This window comes from Rhamphochromis sp. 'chilingali', assembly GCF_963969265.1.
Source record: "Rhamphochromis sp. 'chilingali' genome assembly, chromosome: 4".
Taxonomy (NCBI): domain Eukaryota; kingdom Metazoa; phylum Chordata; class Actinopteri; order Cichliformes; family Cichlidae; genus Rhamphochromis; species Rhamphochromis sp. 'chilingali'.
In genome coordinates, this window is record NC_137948.1 from 40,606,829 (window position 1) to 40,626,018 (window position 19,190).

The 19,190-nt window shown below is 41.7% G+C and overlaps 1 protein-coding gene and 1 long non-coding RNA gene across 3 annotated transcripts in view; one reads left to right on the forward strand and one right to left on the reverse strand.

Annotated features, from left to right (window-relative positions):
• Positions 1 to 19,190, forward strand: part of LOC308395830 (voltage-gated delayed rectifier potassium channel KCNH1-like) — a 103,260-nt gene that overhangs the window by 14,931 nt on the left and 69,139 nt on the right. The window contains exons 1-3 of one of the 2 annotated variants that reach the window (XM_080880818.1): positions 10,908 to 11,592; positions 12,287 to 12,405; positions 17,248 to 17,640. In XM_080880818.1, the coding sequence (XP_080736944.1) occupies positions 11,469 to 11,592; positions 12,287 to 12,405; positions 17,248 to 17,640 (636 nt within the window). In that variant the 5' untranslated portion in view covers positions 10,908 to 11,468. Of the gene's footprint in view, positions 1 to 10,907; positions 11,593 to 12,286; positions 12,406 to 17,247; positions 17,641 to 19,190 lie in introns of those variants that run through there. The other variant, XM_080880817.1, reaches the window with a different exon arrangement.
• On the reverse strand, positions 2,657 to 6,212 carry LOC308395834. The gene is made up of 2 exons (XR_013971477.1): positions 4,592 to 6,212; positions 2,657 to 3,912 (listed from the first exon to the last, which is right to left on the reverse strand). It is a non-coding gene; the product is annotated as an uncharacterized lncRNA (long non-coding RNA).

Sequence of the window (19,190 nt, forward strand, 5' to 3'; positions counted from 1 at the left end):
AGTATGTTTGCGATCATTGTCGTACTGAAAAATGAAGTTGAAGCCAATCAGACACTACGTGGTATTACATGGTCGATCAAAATCTGGTGGAACTTTTCTACATTCATAATTTGATTAATTTGGATAAGAGCTCCAACAACACTGGCTGAAATCCAGCCTCAAAGCACGGTAGAGTATCCACGCTGTGTTAAAGACGGCTATAGACATTCACTGTTGTATCTCTCTTCGGACCTCTTCCATGCATATTTCAAATTTGGATTCATTACTCCATAAGACATATTACAGCTGATTTCTTTTTCCAGTCAATTTCTTGTGTAATTTGGCACACCTCAGCCTTATTTTTCTCTGTTCTCCTTCCTTAAGAATGGCTTATTAACAGCCACCCTTCCAACTCAGATAACTTTTGATGAGGTTTCATGAAATGTTTACAGCACTTGAGTTACTCGCCACGGCCATCCTAAATGCTAAAAACACTAAACTTTAATTCTAAATTACGTAATTAACGTTAACCAGAAAAAACAAGCCAAAGTCGAAATGTTGCTGAGCTGACCTGTGGTATGCTATGTCTTCTAAAGCACGTATAATGTAAACAGAACTGGTCTTTGCACAGAAGCCTGTGGAGCTTCATAATTAACCTCAGTGTGTGAAGAGGACTCTCCATTTAATAATAGCTGTAATAAAATGTTCTGGCCGACGGTGTTAAACGCTGCACTTGGGTCTAGCAGGGAAGATTTCAACTTTTCAATATGAATGAAGGCTGAAAACTGATTAGATTAATGTCTGATGATCTTTTCTGTGCTTCTTCAAGTTTGTAACACCAAACATATTAAAGGATGATGTAAGGCTCACAGGAAGAGTTTAATTAGACACACATTTACTATTTTTCTTTATACTCTTTCTTTCTTGACATGTTTAATATGATTACTATCAGAGGAGAAAATGAACCTTGTGTAGTCTAAAAACTTTTTTATTTAATCAAACTGTAATGTTGTTGAACTCTGACGGACGTGTCTTTTAATCTTGTCAACAAATCCTTAATCATCTAAATCTGCCATTTATCATCTTGTAAAATGTTCCCTCTGCTTCTGTTGCACATCTCCCCGGACACTCTCTGCTTCACCTGTCCTGTGCAGCTGGTTCAACCCCTGCCTGCCTCCTTAAACTGGGGTGTTTAAATCTCTTTACCTCTGTTGTGAACTTCACACAAAGTTTGTGGTAACAAAATCAAACTGACGAGGATCTCGTTTGAAAAACACACACACTCACGAGACAAAATAAAAACAGACTGCTCAAAGCAAAAGCAGAGCCCTCACAGCTGGTAGTACAAACACAGTGACAACATGCGTATTAGATACCCTCAGTGCCAAAAGCATAAATATGAAAAAATGTGATCACCAAGAATATCCTAAAAATGGCATTGAGGTGCGTGTTACAGTAAAGAAAAAAAAAAAGTAGCCAAATTTTCATCGGAAAATGTTGAATTTTTGTAAAAACAATGCTCTGTAGTTTGATACTGTCGTTGCAGACAAAGCAGATGTTTAAAGCCTTTGGACGCACATTTGAAACGCACTCATTCTCCTTATCAGCTGGAAACATTAAAGCCGTAAAATGACTTTTTCAAACGGATAAAAACTATTGAACAGCAGCAATGTTGAGCCTGTTCCAAAATTTGAATGTACATGTGTTGAAGGTGCGGGTCTTGTTGAATTATTAAACATACTTTCTTTAATTTTTCGAGCCACAAAAACAACAACTTTTAATTTTCTTCTGCTTGAGTCTCGGCCTCGGGTAGCTCTACTTATCATTGCTCAATCAGTCGTCTGTTTGTGCTACTTTTTTTCAAGGAGCAGTGGATTATTGGTAAGGGTGACTTTATGTGTTTAGTTACTTAAGTGGAAGTACTGTGGAAAGTTTTACCTTACATACATAGATCTACCAGTACAGCTTCTGAGGTATCTGTTTACAAAAATGTTATAATCTATTCAAAGGTTCTTTGCAATTTTACATTGATAAACATTATCCTTAACACATTTGGCCCACATAAAGTACTATGGCCATCACACGGTCATTTAGAATTGTTTAAATAACTCGTGTCTTAAGTCCTTCCATCAAACAGAAAATTAAAAAAATAAAAAAACATGGTTCACTTTTACATCACAAAATGTTAGAAATATAAGCCGTTCATAACAACCTGAAAGGCTGGGAGTTTAAAATGCAAACCGATGGAAGCAGAAGTAGAAGACTATAATGTCTCAGAGCACACGGTGTCTATTAATGTGTAGACATGTATAAATAAGAGCTTAATAAAGATGCTTAATTTCTTAAGAAATAAACAGGTGGAGTGATCTTTATCAAAAGTGGATGTTGCATCTGTGGCTAAACCACTGTACCCAAAAAAACTTTAAAAATCTACTGTGTGTGAGGCTGTGTAAGTAAAGCTTGCCCTTCACACCTGCGTGTAATAAACCATTTGTTGGGGGTTGTGGATTTGGCACCTCAGCATTGTGAAAGTGGGGAAACATGTTTCTGGCTGTGCATAAGATTTCTGCTTACAACTTAGAATCTCAGTTCTAAATGAAATTCAGATGTTTTTTTAAGTATGGCTAATGTATTATTTGACTTCTAAGGCACGCACACACACACACACACACACACACACACACACACACACACACACACACACACACACACACACACACACACACACACACACACACACACACACACACAAGAACAACACAGAGAAGAAGAAGAGGGGGTCGTTTTACTACACATCATAAAAACGCAATCATTCATCTTCCAACTGTATCTTTCTGTTCTGGCTTTAGAATCATAGGTTGTTTACTGAGCCGTACTTTGGGAGTCATACTGTTGTGATACTGAGGAGAAAAGGGTAAGGTTTGATAGACTAAACCATTACACACACAAAACTTGAATAACCTAAAGAGTGTGTGAGACTGCTAGCTGTGTTGTTCAGCATTAAACTCATCTACAAATGTGTTAGTAAAGAGCGACTTGTACTTCTGTCCCATTAAGCAACGGTTTAACAAATTTCACTGCAAACTATAAAAGGAATCTGGATTTATATAGAACATAGTAGTGATGGATTAAGTGCAGGAAACACTAGTATAAGGTGTCTATTGAACAAATCTCCTTCAGCGTTCAAAATGACCAAAGTGAGGCCTACAGGCGTTTCTCTCGATTGGTTGTGTTCAGGGAAAAAGCAGCTAAATACACTGAGACTGCTCCACATTGTTAGCGAGTTAACTCTGGATATCTGTAGGTTTTGTCAAACTTGGAGTGAACAAAAGCAGAAAAACAGTAAAAGATGCAGACAGTGAAAGTCTGGTTTATTTCATGAACACAATGAAACATTTTACAGTCCACAGAGCAAAGTAGCACACATGATAAATAGATACACATAACACGGACAGTGAGAAGTAAAACTCGTCGTCTTACCACATGTTATATTCTGTAAACTTAAAATAACCACAGAAATTAGAGTTTAGTGTTTTAAGTCATTATTAAAAAACATGAGTCAACATTACTGAAGTGACGCTTTAACGATGCGTCTTATCACCGTGTTTATGATGATAAAACATGTCCTCTCGTTAGTAGTTGTCTGCGCTGTCACTTGTCATGAAAATGTCCAGAGCCAGGGTTCCTCTTTAATTACCATTGATCATTAATAGGGTCACAAAAGATTTGTCACATTATCCCCATAAACAAAATTGCTTTTATAGAAATCATTGTGATACAAATATTTAGATTCTTGATTCACAATGTGCACGAACTCAAAATCTTTAGAGGTTCATATTTATAAAGTATCGCAAATAATACATTTATACCATTGTATGAGCTACACTTCTTGTAAAAAACTGATTGAAAAAAGCTCCTGTCGTGACCTTCCTTCTGTGAGGACACACACACACAGAGAGAGAGAGAGAGAGGGGGGGAGATCATTAGGATTGGAGGCGTTTTTGGATTTTCACTTATTGTTGGCTTTACAGTCACATAAAATTCATTCCAATTTTTTTGCCTTTGCTTCAATTAAGGTGTTTCTTTAAATCTACAGCAGCTTCCTTTTCAAAAAGTTTACTGACATAGTAAGGAAGTAGCTAGGGAACTCAGTAAGTATGAGCAACAACAGCTTAGGGACTGTTTCTACAATAAAGAGGAATTCATCATCATCTGCAGTTCATCAAAAAAAAAAAAAAAAAAAAAAAGCGCCATTAAAAACAATTCAGCAGATCCTCAAAGTATGGATACAATCTGTTTTCAGCTGTAGAGGTACGCTTCACGTACTTATCAACATGCAGTTTAGAGGCTTGCATTAGAGTGCTTTGGTACTTGGGCCTCTTTTATTTAGCACGGTTATACCATTGTGTATTTAGCTATATAAATATGCTCAAGAGTCTATTGTATGTTTGTCATGCAATTAAAAATTCAAAAATATAATTTTTAAATCAGTAACTTTGCAAATTTAGAGGAAATGTTTTTGGATAACAAATGTGTCACATTTTCAACAGGGTTTGAATAATCAGCGTTAACACAGAGACATTTATGCGCTGGGTATAACAGACATCCTTACCTTGGAGCAGAGACACACGGTGTATTGTTGCTTTTCTCTATTGTATAAGCAGCGCCCGACTGTCAGAAACGCTCTGTGTGGGTAGCAAAGTCGGATCCAACGCACATCCAGGAATCCGTGTGAAAGAAAGGTCTCGCTGCAGCTAGGCTCTCAGGATAGTCAGGCTTTTATTTATATTTGCATTCTGGTGCGTTAAAGCAGCCTCTGTGTCCCGCTTGGATCCTCATTCCGAAAATTCAGATATTTAAATAAAATGGTGAATTGGCTAGTGATGAGGAGCCACTTAGATCCGTAAAATGAGGTTTGATTAAATTAAACTCTTATGAACAGCTATGAACTCTACCTCTCTGCTGATGTGTTCCAAACAAGCAATGTTTTCTACACGTCCAAACTGTGTGCTAACTACCTCACACCGCTGTGTCTGGGATCCGAAAAAATAAAAAGTTAAAACGCTATACCTTGGGGGGAATTGTGAAGTGCTGAGGAAACTACTGTGTGTCTGATGGGGTGTTTTTATATAGGTGGACTTGGTTTCAGTTGGCCTCTGACATGATAAGATAAAATAAAGGAAACTGATTGTAATGGAACTACAGTGCTGGGATGCTCTTGATAAGGGAGCCTCTTTTATTGTTTTATGACTTGTTTTGCTGACTGTTGAGGGCCTAACTGTAACCAACTCTGTCTAACTGTTGCAGAGTTAAGAATCTGTAGTTTTTAGAAGTAACACAAGAAAAGTGTATTTCTAAAGGAATACCTGTTGTTTGTGGTGCTCTATTTAAAACTATTAGTGTCATGAACCGAAGTTCAGCGCACAAGCTGGACCCAGAAGCAGAGCCAACACACACACAGGAGTACGAGAAAATAAACTTTATTTTAACTGAAGGTGTCCCGGGAGGGTAGAAGGAAAACACGCGTGAAACTCGAGAAACCAAGGGACCGGGAGATGAGTCGCGCAGGAACGCCGAAAACGGGACTGTGGGAGGCTGCAACAGAAAAAGGACAAGAATTATTGGGGCGCGGGGAAATAGCAGCATACGTGGGGGAAGAGTATGAGTCTTACGGTGACAGCGGGGCCGTGGGAGCCGGAGGGAGGGGTGAGGGTCCGCGCTAAATTTGCAAAGTTACTGATTTAAAAATTATATTTTTGAATTTTTAATTGCATGACAAACATACAATAGACTCTTGAGCATATTTATATAGCTAAATACACAATGGTATAACCGTGCTAAATAAAAGAGGCCCAAGTACCAAAGCACTCTAATGCAAGCCTCTAAACTGCATGTTGATAAGTACATGAAGCGTACCTCTACAGCTGAAAACAGATTGTATCCATACTTTGAGGATCTGCTGAATTGTTTTTAATGGCACTTTTTTTTTTTTTTTTTGATGAACTGCGGATGATGATGAATTCCTCTTTATTGTAGAAACAGTCCCTAAGCTGTTGTTGCTCATACTTACTGAGTTCCCTAGCTACTTCCTTACTATGTCAGTAAACTTTTTGAAAAGGAAGCTGCTGTAGATTTAAAGAAACACCTTAATTGAAGCAAAGGCAAAAAAATTGGAATGAATTTTATGTGACTGTAAAGCCAACAATAAGTGAAAATCCAAAAACGCCTCCAATCCTAATGATCTCCCCCCCTCTCTCTCTCTGTGTGTGTGTGTCCTCACAGAAGGAAGGTCATGACAGGAGCTTTTTTCAATCAGTTTTTTACAAGAAGTGTAGCTCATACAATGGTATAAATGTATTATTTGCGATACTTTATAAATATGAACCTCTAAAGATTTTGAGTTCGTGCACATTGTGAATCAAGAATCTAAATATTTGTATCACAATGATTTCTATAAAAGCAATTTTGTTTATGGGGATAATGTGACAAATCTTTTGTGACCCTATTAATGATCAATGGTGATTAAAGAGGAACCCTGGCTCTGGACATTTTCATGACAAGTGACAGCGCAGACAACTACTAACGAGAGAACATGTTTTATCATCATAAACACGGTGATAAGACGCATCGTTAAAGCGTCAATTCAGTAATGTTGACTCATGTTTTTTAATAGATGACTTAAAACACTAAACTCTAATTTCTGTGGTTATTTTAAGTTTACAGAATATAACATGTGGTAAGACGACGAGTTTTACTTCTCATGTTATGTGTATCTATTTATCATGTGTGCTACTTTGCTCTGTGGACTGTAAAATGTTTCATTGTGTTCATGAAATAAACCAGACTTTCACTGTCTGCATCTTTTACTGTTTTTCTGCTTTTGTTCACTCCAAGTTTGACAAAACCTACAGATATCCAGAGTTAACTCGCTAACAATGTGGAGCAGTCTCAGTGTATTTAGCTGCTTTTTCCCTGAACACAACCAATCGAGAGAAACGCCTGTAGGCCTCACTTTGGTCATTTTGAACGCTGAAGGAGATTTGTTCAATAGACACCTTATACTAGTGTTTCCTGCACTTAATCCATCACTACTATGTTCTATATAAATCCAGATTCCTTTTATAGTTTGCAGTGAAATTTGTTAAACCGTTGCTTAATGGGACAGAAGTACAAGTCGCTCTTTACTAACACATTTGTAGATGAGTTTAATGCTGAACAACACAGCTAGCAGTCTCACACACTCTTTAGGTTATTCAAGTTTTGTGTGTGTAATGGTTTAGTCTATCAAACCTTACCCTTTTCTCCTCAGTATCACAACAGTATGACTCCCAAAGTACGGCTCAGTAAACAACCTATGATTCTAAAGCCAGAACAGAAAGATACAGTTGGAAGATGAATGATTGCGTTTTTATGATGTGTAGTAAAACGACCCCCTCTTCTTCTTCTCTGTGTTGTTCTTGTGTGTGTGTGTGTGTGTGTGTGTGTGTGTGTGTGTGTGCGTGCCTTAGAAGTCAAATAATACATTAGCCATACTTAAAAAAACATCTGAATTTCATTTAGAACTGAGATTCTAAGTTGTAAGGAGGAATCTTATGCACAGCCAGAAACATGTTTCCCCACTTTCACAATGCTGAGGTGCCAAATCCACAACCCCCAACAAATGGTTTATTACACGCAGGTGTGAAGGGCAAGCTTTACTTACACAGCCTCACACACAGTAGATTTTTAAAGTTTTTTTGGGTACAGTGGTTTAGCCACAGATGCAACATCCACTTTTGATAAAGATCACTCCACCTGTTTATTTCTTAAGAAATTAAGCATCTTTATTAAGCTCTTATTTATACATGTCTACACATTAATAGACACCGTGTGCTCTGAGACATTATAGTCTTCTACTTCTGCTTCCATCGGTTTGCATTTTAAACTCCCAGCCTTTCAGGTTGTTATGAACGGCTTATATTTCTAACATTTTGTGATGTAAAAGTGAACCATGTTTTTTTTTTTTTTTAATTTTCTGTTTGATGGAAGGACTTAAGACACGAGTTATTTAAACAATTCTAAATGACCGTGTGATGGCCATAGTACTTTATGTGGGCCAAATGTGTTAAGGATAATGTTTATCAATGTAAAATTGCAAAGAACCTTTGAATAGATTATAACATTTTTGTAAACAGATACCTCAGAAGCTGTACTGGTAGATCTATGTATGTAAGGTAAAACTTTCCACAGTACTTCCACTTAAGTAACTAAACACATAAAGTCACCCTTACCAATAATCCACTGCTCCTTGAAAAAAAGTAGCACAAACAGACGACTGATTGAGCAATGATAAGTAGAGCTACCCGAGGCCGAGACTCAAGCAGAAGAAAATTAAAAGTTGTTGTTTTTGTGGCTCGAAAAATTAAAGAAAGTATGTTTAATAATTCAACAAGACCCGCACCTTCAACACATGTACATTCAAATTTTGGAACAGGCTCAACATTGCTGCTGTTCAATAGTTTTTATCCGTTTGAAAAAGTCATTTTACGGCTTTAATGTTTCCAGCTGATAAGGAGAATGAGTGCGTTTCAAATGTGCGTCCAAAGGCTTTAAACATCTGCTTTGTCTGCAACGACAGTATCAAACTACAGAGCATTGTTTTTACAAAAATTCAACATTTTCCGATGAAAATTTGGCTACTTTTTTTTTTTCTTTACTGTAACACGCACCTCAATGCCATTTTTAGGATATTCTTGGTGATCACATTTTTTCATATTTATGCTTTTGGCACTGAGGGTATCTAATACGCATGTTGTCACTGTGTTTGTACTACCAGCTGTGAGGGCTCTGCTTTTGCTTTGAGCAGTCTGTTTTTATTTTGTCTCGTGAGTGTGTGTGTTTTTCAAACGAGATCCTCGTCAGTTTGATTTTGTTACCACAAACTTTGTGTGAAGTTCACAACAGAGGTAAAGAGATTTAAACACCCCAGTTTAAGGAGGCAGGCAGGGGTTGAACCAGCTGCACAGGACAGGTGAAGCAGAGAGTGTCGGGGGGAGATGTGCAACAGAAGCAGAGGGAACATTTTACAAGATGATAAATGGCAGATTTAGATGATTAAGGATTTGTTGACAAGATTAAAAGACACGTCCGTCAGAGTTCAACAACATTACAGTTTGATTAAATAAAAAAGTTTTTAGACTACACAAGGTTCATTTTCTCCTCTGATAGTAATCATATTAAACATGTCAAGAAAGAAAGAGTATAAAGAAAAATAGTAAATGTGTGTCTAATTAAACTCTTCCTGTGAGCCTTACATCATCCTTTAATATGTTTGGTGTTACAAACTTGAAGAAGCACAGAAAAGATCATCAGACATTAATCTAATCAGTTTTCAGCCTTCATTCATATTGAAAAGTTGAAATCTTCCCTGCTAGACCCAAGTGCAGCGTTTAACACCGTCAGCCATAACATTTTATTACAGCTATTATTAAATGGAGAGTCCTCTTCACACACTGAGGTTAATTATGAAGCTCCACAGGCTTCTGTGCAAAGACCAGTTCTGTTTACATTATACGTGCTTTAGAAGACATAGCATACCACAGGTCAGCTCAGCAACATTTCGACTTTGGCTTGTTTTTTCTGGTTAACGTTAATTACGTAATTTAGAATTAAAGTTTAGTGTTTTTAGCATTTAGGATGGCCGTGGCGAGTAACTCAAGTGCTGTAAACATTTCATGAAACCTCATCAAAAGTTATCTGAGTTGGAAGGGTGGCTGTTAATAAGCCATTCTTAAGGAAGGAGAACAGAGAAAAATAAGGCTGAGGTGTGCCAAATTACACAAGAAATTGACTGGAAAAAGAAATCAGCTGTAATATGTCTTATGGAGTAATGAATCCAAATTTGAAATATGCATGGAAGAGGTCCGAAGAGAGATACAACAGTGAATGTCTATAGCCGTCTTTAACACAGCGTGGATACTCTACCGTGCTTTGAGGCTGGATTTCAGCCAGTGTTGTTGGAGCTCTTATCCAAATTAATCAAATTATGAATGTAGAAAAGTTCCACCAGATTTTGATCGACCATGTAATACCACGTAGTGTCTGATTGGCTTCAACTTCATTTTTCAGTACGACAATGATCGCAAACATACTGCCAATGTAGTCAAAGTATGCCTGGATGAAACAATGCATCAGTCATGGATTGATCTCTCCAGGGTTCGAACCTCAAGATAATCGAAGCAGTGTGGGATCATCTTGACAGAAAACAAAACAAAAGGCAGCCAGCATCCAAAGAAGAGTCTCGGATGTCTTTCAAGAAGCCTGCAGAACTAAGAAATTACAAGAAAGCTTACCTATTAGAGTTTAAGCTGTGTTGAAGAATGAAAGGCAGCTTTAACTGGACAAAAGGGGAAAAAAATCCCACATTGACAGCTAACTCAAGAGACAAAAAGCATTAGAACTCAAGTCATTACCTTACTTAAGGATAAATAAGTTAATTAATTACATTAATGCATAAGCAGAAAATAACCTACAGTAACTGCTTTGCGATATGGAAGTGCAAAAGACAACTGAAAGGGAGGATAGTTTCTATATATGTGGTTTCTATTAAGGGACAGAGGAACGATAAGAAACGATAAGAAATCAAGGACAAGGAGTGTGGTGTAGATAAGTGAGGAAATCCGATCATTACTACAAATTTAGTTGAAATTTAAATATTTTAACTATGGTGCCTCCTGTGAGGGCTGTCTGTTTTCCACATTCTGCAACGGTAAAATACGACTTTGAGGCGGATATTTGTTTTACCAAATGGACAATTGCTGTTGACAAAACTCGCCTCATGGTTGACTCTTTTCCACAGAGGGGGGGTGCTTTAATAAACTTATTCGAAAATGAGCTTTTTTCCACTAAGACTTATTTTATTGGGAGATGTACGAAATTATTTACCGGGTTACAAGCAATGATAATATCGGCTGTTGACTCCTCAGCGTCATCATTTTCTGTCTATTGAGAAAACCTATTGTAAAAGTATTGAAGAAAAAAACTCTTCCGCCGTCTCACTCCTCCTTGGCCCGCGGTGTGTGTGTGTGTGTGTGTGTGTGTGTGTGTGTGTGTGTGTGTGTGTGTGTGTGTGTGTGTGTGTGTGTGTGTGTGTGTGTGTGTGTGTGAAACAAGATCGCCTGTCACGGCAATTATGGTTTGTTTTTCAGTCTCTCAAAAGGAAAAGTAGTATTCACTAAGGAATATTTATTCGTTTTTTACACATATAGGGTAGGCAGCCTGTAGGTTACAAGCGGATAGAAAGTTCTTCTTTTCATCACAAGCTATGGTGTATCTTAAAGGTTTTTTTTACTGCGTCTGTATTATAGGAAAATAAAATACTATTGAAATCTCTACAGGAAGTCACTCTTTATTCCCATTACAAACGCCGGTGCAGCTTAAGAAAGTAAAATTACACCCGCTATTGTAAAAAACAGAGAAAATTGTCATAATATCGAAACAGAATTCAAACTATGAGTTTGCGGAAAACTAACTGCCGCTCTGTCTCTCTATACAGCACAGAATCAGCTGCTGCATCACCGCTGTGCTTCAGGAACCATACCCCTCCCCTCATGTTTATGGAACATGACGCATCAGGTCTGAAAATGACTAGACACTTCCGGAGTATTTCCGGTAGGGTCATAAGGTCCGGATCGAGGCCTTCCATAGTAAATATGCTGTATTTGAATATGTCATATTCAAAGCCTTCTTCTTTGGGAGAGCAGATCTCATCGGACACAGGAACGCTGCTGGGCTGCAGAAGGAAATCCATCTTGCGTCTGTGCCTTAGAAATTGTGACGGACTCCTCTCTGCTTTTTTATTCTCCTCCCCCGCTGCACTCCCTCCCTCTAAAAACTTTTTTTTCCCAACAACAGATGGCGCGCTTCCGGAGGTTTCCCCCCTCCCTTCTCCGGATGCAATTCGTCACGCTCATTACACACTTCCGGGGGGGAGGGGGGAGGTCAAAAGGTCGTGATTAGGGCCATCAATCACTTCGGATTAAATTTTGTCATAAGCTGTATGGGAGTATCTCTCTGATGTTCCTATACTTTGGGTCATACCACTACGGTTTGCTGTCATGGAAAGCTATCCGTCTTTAACATTAAATGGTTGGAATATTTAAAATTGTTTAAAAAAAGGAAAGAACCAAACCAACAAAACTAGCCTACTATGGCTAACTGGGTTAAACATTAGTTGCTTCAAAATCCAGCAGTGTTTTAGTCATTCATCATGTTTAATGTTAAGATAAGTTTTCAGTGTCTTCATGCTGTTGTGTTATCTCCTTGACAGGGTGGGGTAAATTTGCTCGTTTGACTCGTGCACTAACCAGCAGTCGAGGAGTTCTTCAGCAGCTTGCCCCAGCTGTCCATAAAGGAGAGAATGTTCATAAACATTCACGCCTGGCAGAGGTAACACCATTTCCCCTACAGTAAGGTCTTTTTTCTCCCTAATGAAAAAACAAACAAACAAAAAAAAACACTGGGATGGGGTACTGCAAGGGTTGAGGAGGTGATTATGAGAATGTGTGCCAGGCACAGTAGCAGGAGGGCAGGCCACACAAAGGACACACATTAATACAGAAAACCAAACAGGGATGTCATGATCCTGGGTCTTTTGACCCAGCGTTTTAAGTTTGAGTTTATTTTGTTCATTAGGTTATCTAAGTTCATTTGGTTATTAGACTCCTTGTGTTTTCTTCCCCTGTATTTAAGTTTCCCCTCAACCTTCGTGTTTCATGCTGCGTGTCATTTGTTATCAAGTTTGTATTATTATGCCTAAGTGTTTCTAGTTATTATTTTCCCCTCGTGTTTCCAACCATGTTAAATCCCCCCTGCTCTTCATGCGTTTCATGTCTGTGTCTTACGTTGTCAAGTTCGGGTTGTCATGTCTATGTCTCATTATGTTTCCTGTTTTATTGTGAAGAGGTCTGGTGTTCTGTGTTCATCATGTTCAGTTTTACACTCCCACTGTGACGTCGTTATGTTCATGTGTGCCAGCTGTTTCCTCATGTGTCTCCACTTCCCCTAATCACCTCCTGTGTATTTAAGTCCTCTGTTTTCAGTGTGTGATTGTCAGGTCGTCTGTTGTTCACGCCAGGTTCTCCATGCCATGTTTCTAGGTTTCATGTCCAGGTTTTTCCATGTTGTTTGTTTAGTTCTCCCAGTTTAGGTTAATGTTAATTTTATTTCTGTTTGCCTTGCCCGTTATTTGTACCTTTTCTGCCAGCCTCATTAAACGGCTCGCTTTTTGTTACTCAAGTTTTGATCCAAGTTCCTTGGTGTCTGCATTTTGGGTCCACTCTTCACAATACATACAGTCTGCTCTCGCCAGACTGTGACAGAACGACCTGACCATGCTGGACCCAGCGGACATTTATTTCAGTGACTTTTTTGAATTCAAGATTCGTGTTACACAGCTTCGTGGACTTTGGATTATCTCCTGTGCAGGGAAGCAGGGGGAGGAGAAGGAGGCTATTCGGGCTCAGTTGACCCGGATAGCCACGGCTAACCCAGGTTTTATGGACTGCCTGCCTGCAGATTTAAAGAAGTTTGCTACAGCCACGATCTCCTCTGCCTCACCATCATCGTCTGAGCAGGTGCCCAGTGTGCAGGCTGAATCACACCAGCCCTGCGGTGATGCAGCTCTTCCTTCACCGGCTACAGGAGTAAGAGTCGGCTTATTCAGTCTCTCACCTGTCTCCATGTCCATGTCGCCACTGCAGCAGAGAAGTGCTGCGTTTCCCTCACCTCAACCGGTGGCTGCTTCCAGTGCTACATTCACCTCAGCTGTAGCGGCGCCGGCCTCCACAACCACCGCTTCCAGGAGGAGGCGGCGTCCAGGTCGTCACCACGGCTCACAGCAACATGAGGTGGGTGATTGTATTCTGAATCCACGCGTTTTTTCTAAGGACAATATTGGAACAAACACTGCCTTAAAGGTTCATGGGCATGTTTATGAAATGACTAAGACTGAAAAATCACCAGCCAAGTCTTCCACGGAATATCTTATCCCTCTGCACAACTACCTAGCATCCCAGTGTATTGATCATGCTATGAACTTTGCTTCCAAGAAGCCAAATTATAGGACATTTTGCACTGGAAGTGCTAGCCATGAGGCCCAGCTAAGCCACTGTGGGACCGAGATCCAGGCCAGATTGGAGCCAGGGGCTGAGTTGGAGTTTGTGCAGCCTATTTCAGCGTCAGCTGGGGGGCCCGAGGAGCCCGTCCAGCCTCATGCCTCGTCAGCTGGCGGGCCCGAGGAGCCCGTCCAGCCTCATGCCACGTCAGCTGGGGGGCCCGAGGAGCCCGTCCAGCCTCATGCCACGTCAGCTGGGGGGCCCGAGGAGCCCGTCCAGCCTCATGCCTCGTCAGCTGGCGGGCCCGAGGAGCCCGTCCAGCACCACGCCACGTCTGCTGGCGGGCCCGAGGAGCCCGTCCAGCCTCACGCCACGTCTGCTGGCGGGCCCGAGGAGCCCGTCCAGCCTCACGCCACGTCTGCTGGCGGGCCCGAGGAGCCCGTCCAGCACCACGCCTCGTCAGCTGGCGGGCCCGAGGAGCCCGTCCAGCACCGTGCCACGTCAGCTGGCGGGCCCGAGGAGCCCGTCCAGCACCGTGCCACGTCAGCTGGCGGGCCCGAGGAGCCCGTCCAGCACCGTGCCACGTCAGCTGGCGGGCCCGAGGAGCCCGTCCAGCACCGGGCCACGTCAGCTGGCGGGCCCGAGGAGCCCGTCCAGCACCGTGCTTCGTCTGCTGGCGGGCCCGAGGAGCCCGTCCAGCCTCGTGCTTCGTCTGGAGGGCCTGAGGAGCCCGTCTGGCCACCTTCTGCTTCACCACCTGTGGCTGCCTCACTGTCACCTGGTTCTGCCTCTGCTACGCCAGGACCAGCTCCAGCCTGTGCTTCGTCAGCCGCAGCTCCAGCCTGTGCTTCGTCAGCCGCAGCTCCAGCCTGTGCTTCGTCAGCCGCAGCTCCAGCCTGTGCTTCGTCAGCCGCAGCTCCAGCCTGTGCTTCGTCAGCCGCAGCTCCAGCCTGTGCTTCGTCAGCCGCAGCTCCAGCCTGTGCTTCGTCAGCCGCAGCCTCAGAGCCTTCATCCTCGCCCGGTCCGGCCTCTGCATCAGCTGCTCCTGCTCCACCTGGTCCGGCTCCGGCTTCAGCCTCAGAGTCTTCGTCCTCGTCTGGCCCGGCCTCGTCAGAGTCTTCGGCCTCGTCTGGCCCGGCCTCGTCTGGCCCGGCCTCGTCAGAGTCTTCGGCCTCGTCAGAGTCTTCGGCCTCGTCAGAGTCTTCGGCCTCGTCAGAGTCTTCGGCCTCGTCAGAGTCTTCGGCCTCTGCCTGTGCTTCTGCTACGCCTGGTCCTGTTGCGCCAGCTGGAGGTTCAGCCACGCCTGTGCTCGTCTCGCCAGCTGGAGGTTCAGCCACGCCTGTGCTCGTCTCGCCCGCCACGACCCAGCCAGTGGTCGACGCCACGCCTCTGCTCGTCCCGCCAGCCAAGCCACCCGAGGGGTCACGTCCACATCCACACTGCCGCCGGCCGCCAGCCAAGCCACCCGACGGGTCTCGTCCACATCCACACTGCTGCCGGCCGCCAGCCAAGCCACCCGACGGGTCTCGTCCACATCCACACTGCCGCCGGCCGCCAGCCAAGCCACCCGACGGGTCTCGTCCACGTCACCGCCGGCCGCGAGCCAAGCCTCCCGAGTGTGGCCAGCCATGCTTGCTTCTCCACTGCCACCTTCCACATGGCCGGCCCCCTGAACCCTTGAACTATGGACTACTGTGCCATCGGCCTCCAGGTCGGCCACCTGAACTACTGTGCCATGAACTCCTTTTCTGCCAAGATCATGGTCGCCCTCCTGAAACAGGGTCTCGGACTCTTAAGCCCTTGTGTTTGGACTGAGTGCTTCGGTTTCTTTGTTTTGTTTCTGGCCCTCCATCCTGGGCCCCCACCGCCCGCCCTGGGTGGGTTGTGTTGTTTTTGTTTCGTGTTTGTTTTCTTGCTGCTTCTTTTCTTTGTTCATGGTTTTGGGCGTCTGGAATCCGCCCTTGAAGGGGGGGCTCTGTCATGATCCTGGGTCTTTTGACCCAGCGTTTTAAGTTTGAGTTTATTTTGTTCATTAGGTTATCTAAGTTCATTTGGTTATTAGACTCCTTGTGTTTTCTTCCCCTGTATTTAAGTTTCCCCTCAACCTTCGTGTTTCATGCTGCGTGTCATTTGTTATCAAGTTTGTATTATTATGCCTAAGTGTTTCTAGTTATTATTTTCCCCTCGTGTTTCCAACCATGTTAAATCCCCCCTGCTCTTCATGCGTTTCATGTCTGTGTCTTACGTTGTCAAGTTCGGGTTGTCATGTCTATGTCTCATTATGTTTCCTGTTTTATTGTGAAGAGGTCTGGTGTTCTGTGTTCATCATGTTCAGTTTTACACTCCCACTGTGACGTCGTTATGTTCATGTGTGCCAGCTGTTTCCTCATGTGTCTCCACTTCCCCTAATCACCTCCTGTGTATTTAAGTCCTCTGTTTTCAGTGTGTGATTGTCAGGTCGTCTGTTGTTCACGCCAGGTTCTCCATGCCATGTTTCTAGGTTTCATGTCCAGGTTTTTCCATGTTGTTTGTTTAGTTCTCCCAGTTTAGGTTAATGTTAATTTTATTTCTGTTTGCCTTGCCCGTTATTTGTACCTTTTCTGCCAGCCTCATTAAACGGCTCGCTTTTTGTTACTCAAGTTTTGATCCAAGTTCCTTGGTGTCTGCATTTTGGGTCCACTCTTCACAATACATACAGTCTGCTCTCGCCAGACTGTGACAAGGGAACCCAGGAGTAAAAAGAGTTGTAGAAACATCTTTTGTCACACATCAGCCATGTATAGAAGATAGAGGATTATGAGCTCATTTTGTCAGTTTGCTGAAAAAATTATCTGAATTAAATTTGTAATAGTCACCATGCCAAAAATAGAGATAAATACATCTAAATAACAAGAAGAATTGTGCTAAGCTAAAAGGTTTGTTGCCCCAAAATAAGTTTTTGTACTTCTGGATAATTGCTGAATGTTATGTCTTACTTACTATAGGACAGAAAATACTGTAAGATAGCTCAAATGTGCTGTTTAGCAAAGTATTTCAGTCTCAGGCTGGACAGTTTCAGGTAAAAACAAGTTGTACTATACTGCATCGCTTGTTCACATTGTGGTAATATATTCTTTCTGCTTTTAAGCCCAGCCTAACTCTTTTGTGTGTGTGTGTGTGTGTGTGTGTGTTGCAGGTTCTCCAGCTGGGTTCAGATATCTTGCCTCAGTACAAACAGGAAACCCCAAAGACACCACCACACATCATTCTCCACTACTGCCTTTTCAAGACCACGTGGGACTGGGTTATCCTCATCCTGACATTCTACACTGCTATCATGGTGCCCTACAATGTCTCGTTTAAGACCAAGCAGAACAATGTCACCTGGCTGGTGGTGGACAGCATTGTGGATGTCATCTTCCTCGTGGACATTGTCCTCAATTTCCACACTACGTTTGTTGGTCCAGCTGGAGAGGTTATCTCTGATCCCAAACTAATTCGCATGAACTATGTCAAAACCTGGTTTGTCATCGACCTCTTGTCCTGCTTGCCTTATGATGTTATCAACGCTTTTGAGAATGTGGATGAGGTTTGTAGGGATTTTTATTATAATTTATTTAAGATGAATGCTATGTTTTTACATCCTCTTTGTTCAGTCATGAGGTTGCAGTCATCATTGAACACTGGGTTCCTGTCACAGACCAGATTTAAAACTAATCAGTGTGTAGTACCTAAGATGAGCAGACTTAATAAGCTGTTCAGTGCAACTGAGTCTCTTGGAATTTGGGGATATTTTAGGGACATATGTTGATGATGTTTTAGATTGAAAATAACTACTGTGTTTAATTATCAATGAATCTATTATTCAGCTCCATTCAAATCCAAAGGCATTTGGTTGATTAAGACTTTCCATAATCATAACAGTATTAAATGATTATAAGTGATTTGTAACCTTTAGCAATTCAAATCACATTTGTTGAGAATGAGCTCTTGTTATGCAAATCTTTGAAACCAAAAAAATATAATTGGCTGATTTATGTCATGTTTGGGTTTGACCAGCAAATAGAACTCTTTAGAATTTGAATATTCTTTGGGTTAAGACTGGAAGTATTTAGCCTAGTCTAATTTTTGATTGAGGGAGAAACTGGAGTTTCTAGAGAAGACACGTGAAAGCACAGTGTATACAAAGCAAGATGTAATGTATTATCTTTATAACAAGTTTCCTATGTTATGCACAGGCCCTTAAACTTCAGCTTGTAGAATCAAAGCTCAAACATAGAGGTGGAAGTGTGATGATTTGGGTGTCCCTTGACTAAAAGAGATATGACAGAATTTTGCTGAGAAAACGCCTATGGGAGCAGCTATATTTTGACTTTTCGTAGAACAGAGTGCCGGCTTCCAACTCATATTCTTTTATTTGTGTTTTCTTTCAGCATTAATGTGAGAGTGCAGCTACAATGGATTTTTCATCTCAGAGACTCACTTTATTTTTTACTTCATGTGTTTTTAAGTCTTTGCAAACTGGCCTGAATTTTAATTTACTCAAGCAGTTTGCTACGAACCCAATTCCACAGAGGACTTGGGCTTATTTAATGCATAGTAACTTCTCAACAGAAAATATACATATAAAATGTAACAGTTATAAACTTCCAGTTTAACATAGGCTTACACACAGCTAACAAGTTGGTTACTCTTTTGAGACCTGCATATATGTGTCTTTCAGAAAGACATCAATGTTAAATACTATAGTTTAAATAATCTTTGGTAGTGAGGAACTAGTTTCTGTAATGCATCAAATTTCTGTGTGTCTATTTTTGATTTTTTGATAGCCAACTCTTCCTACACAGTCAGGAGTTGCGCATCCGAACTTGGCACATAAGTCCATTATAGGCCCTTGAAGACTCTGAAGACCATGTCACATATTATCTTGTCATTGTCCTGCATAAACTGTTCATGATGAGTCTGAGTATGCAGAGGGTCCCGCTGCTGTGGAAGACATCATGCCTCATTCCTGTCATTGCGTTGTTGACAATTGACAGGCAAGCGGGCTAACAGTTCCAAGGAATTCCCATCCTTACTTCTTATTCCCTTAGGTGGATTGGGCATGCAACCTTTTTCCTGCTCAGAACCATGGCCCCT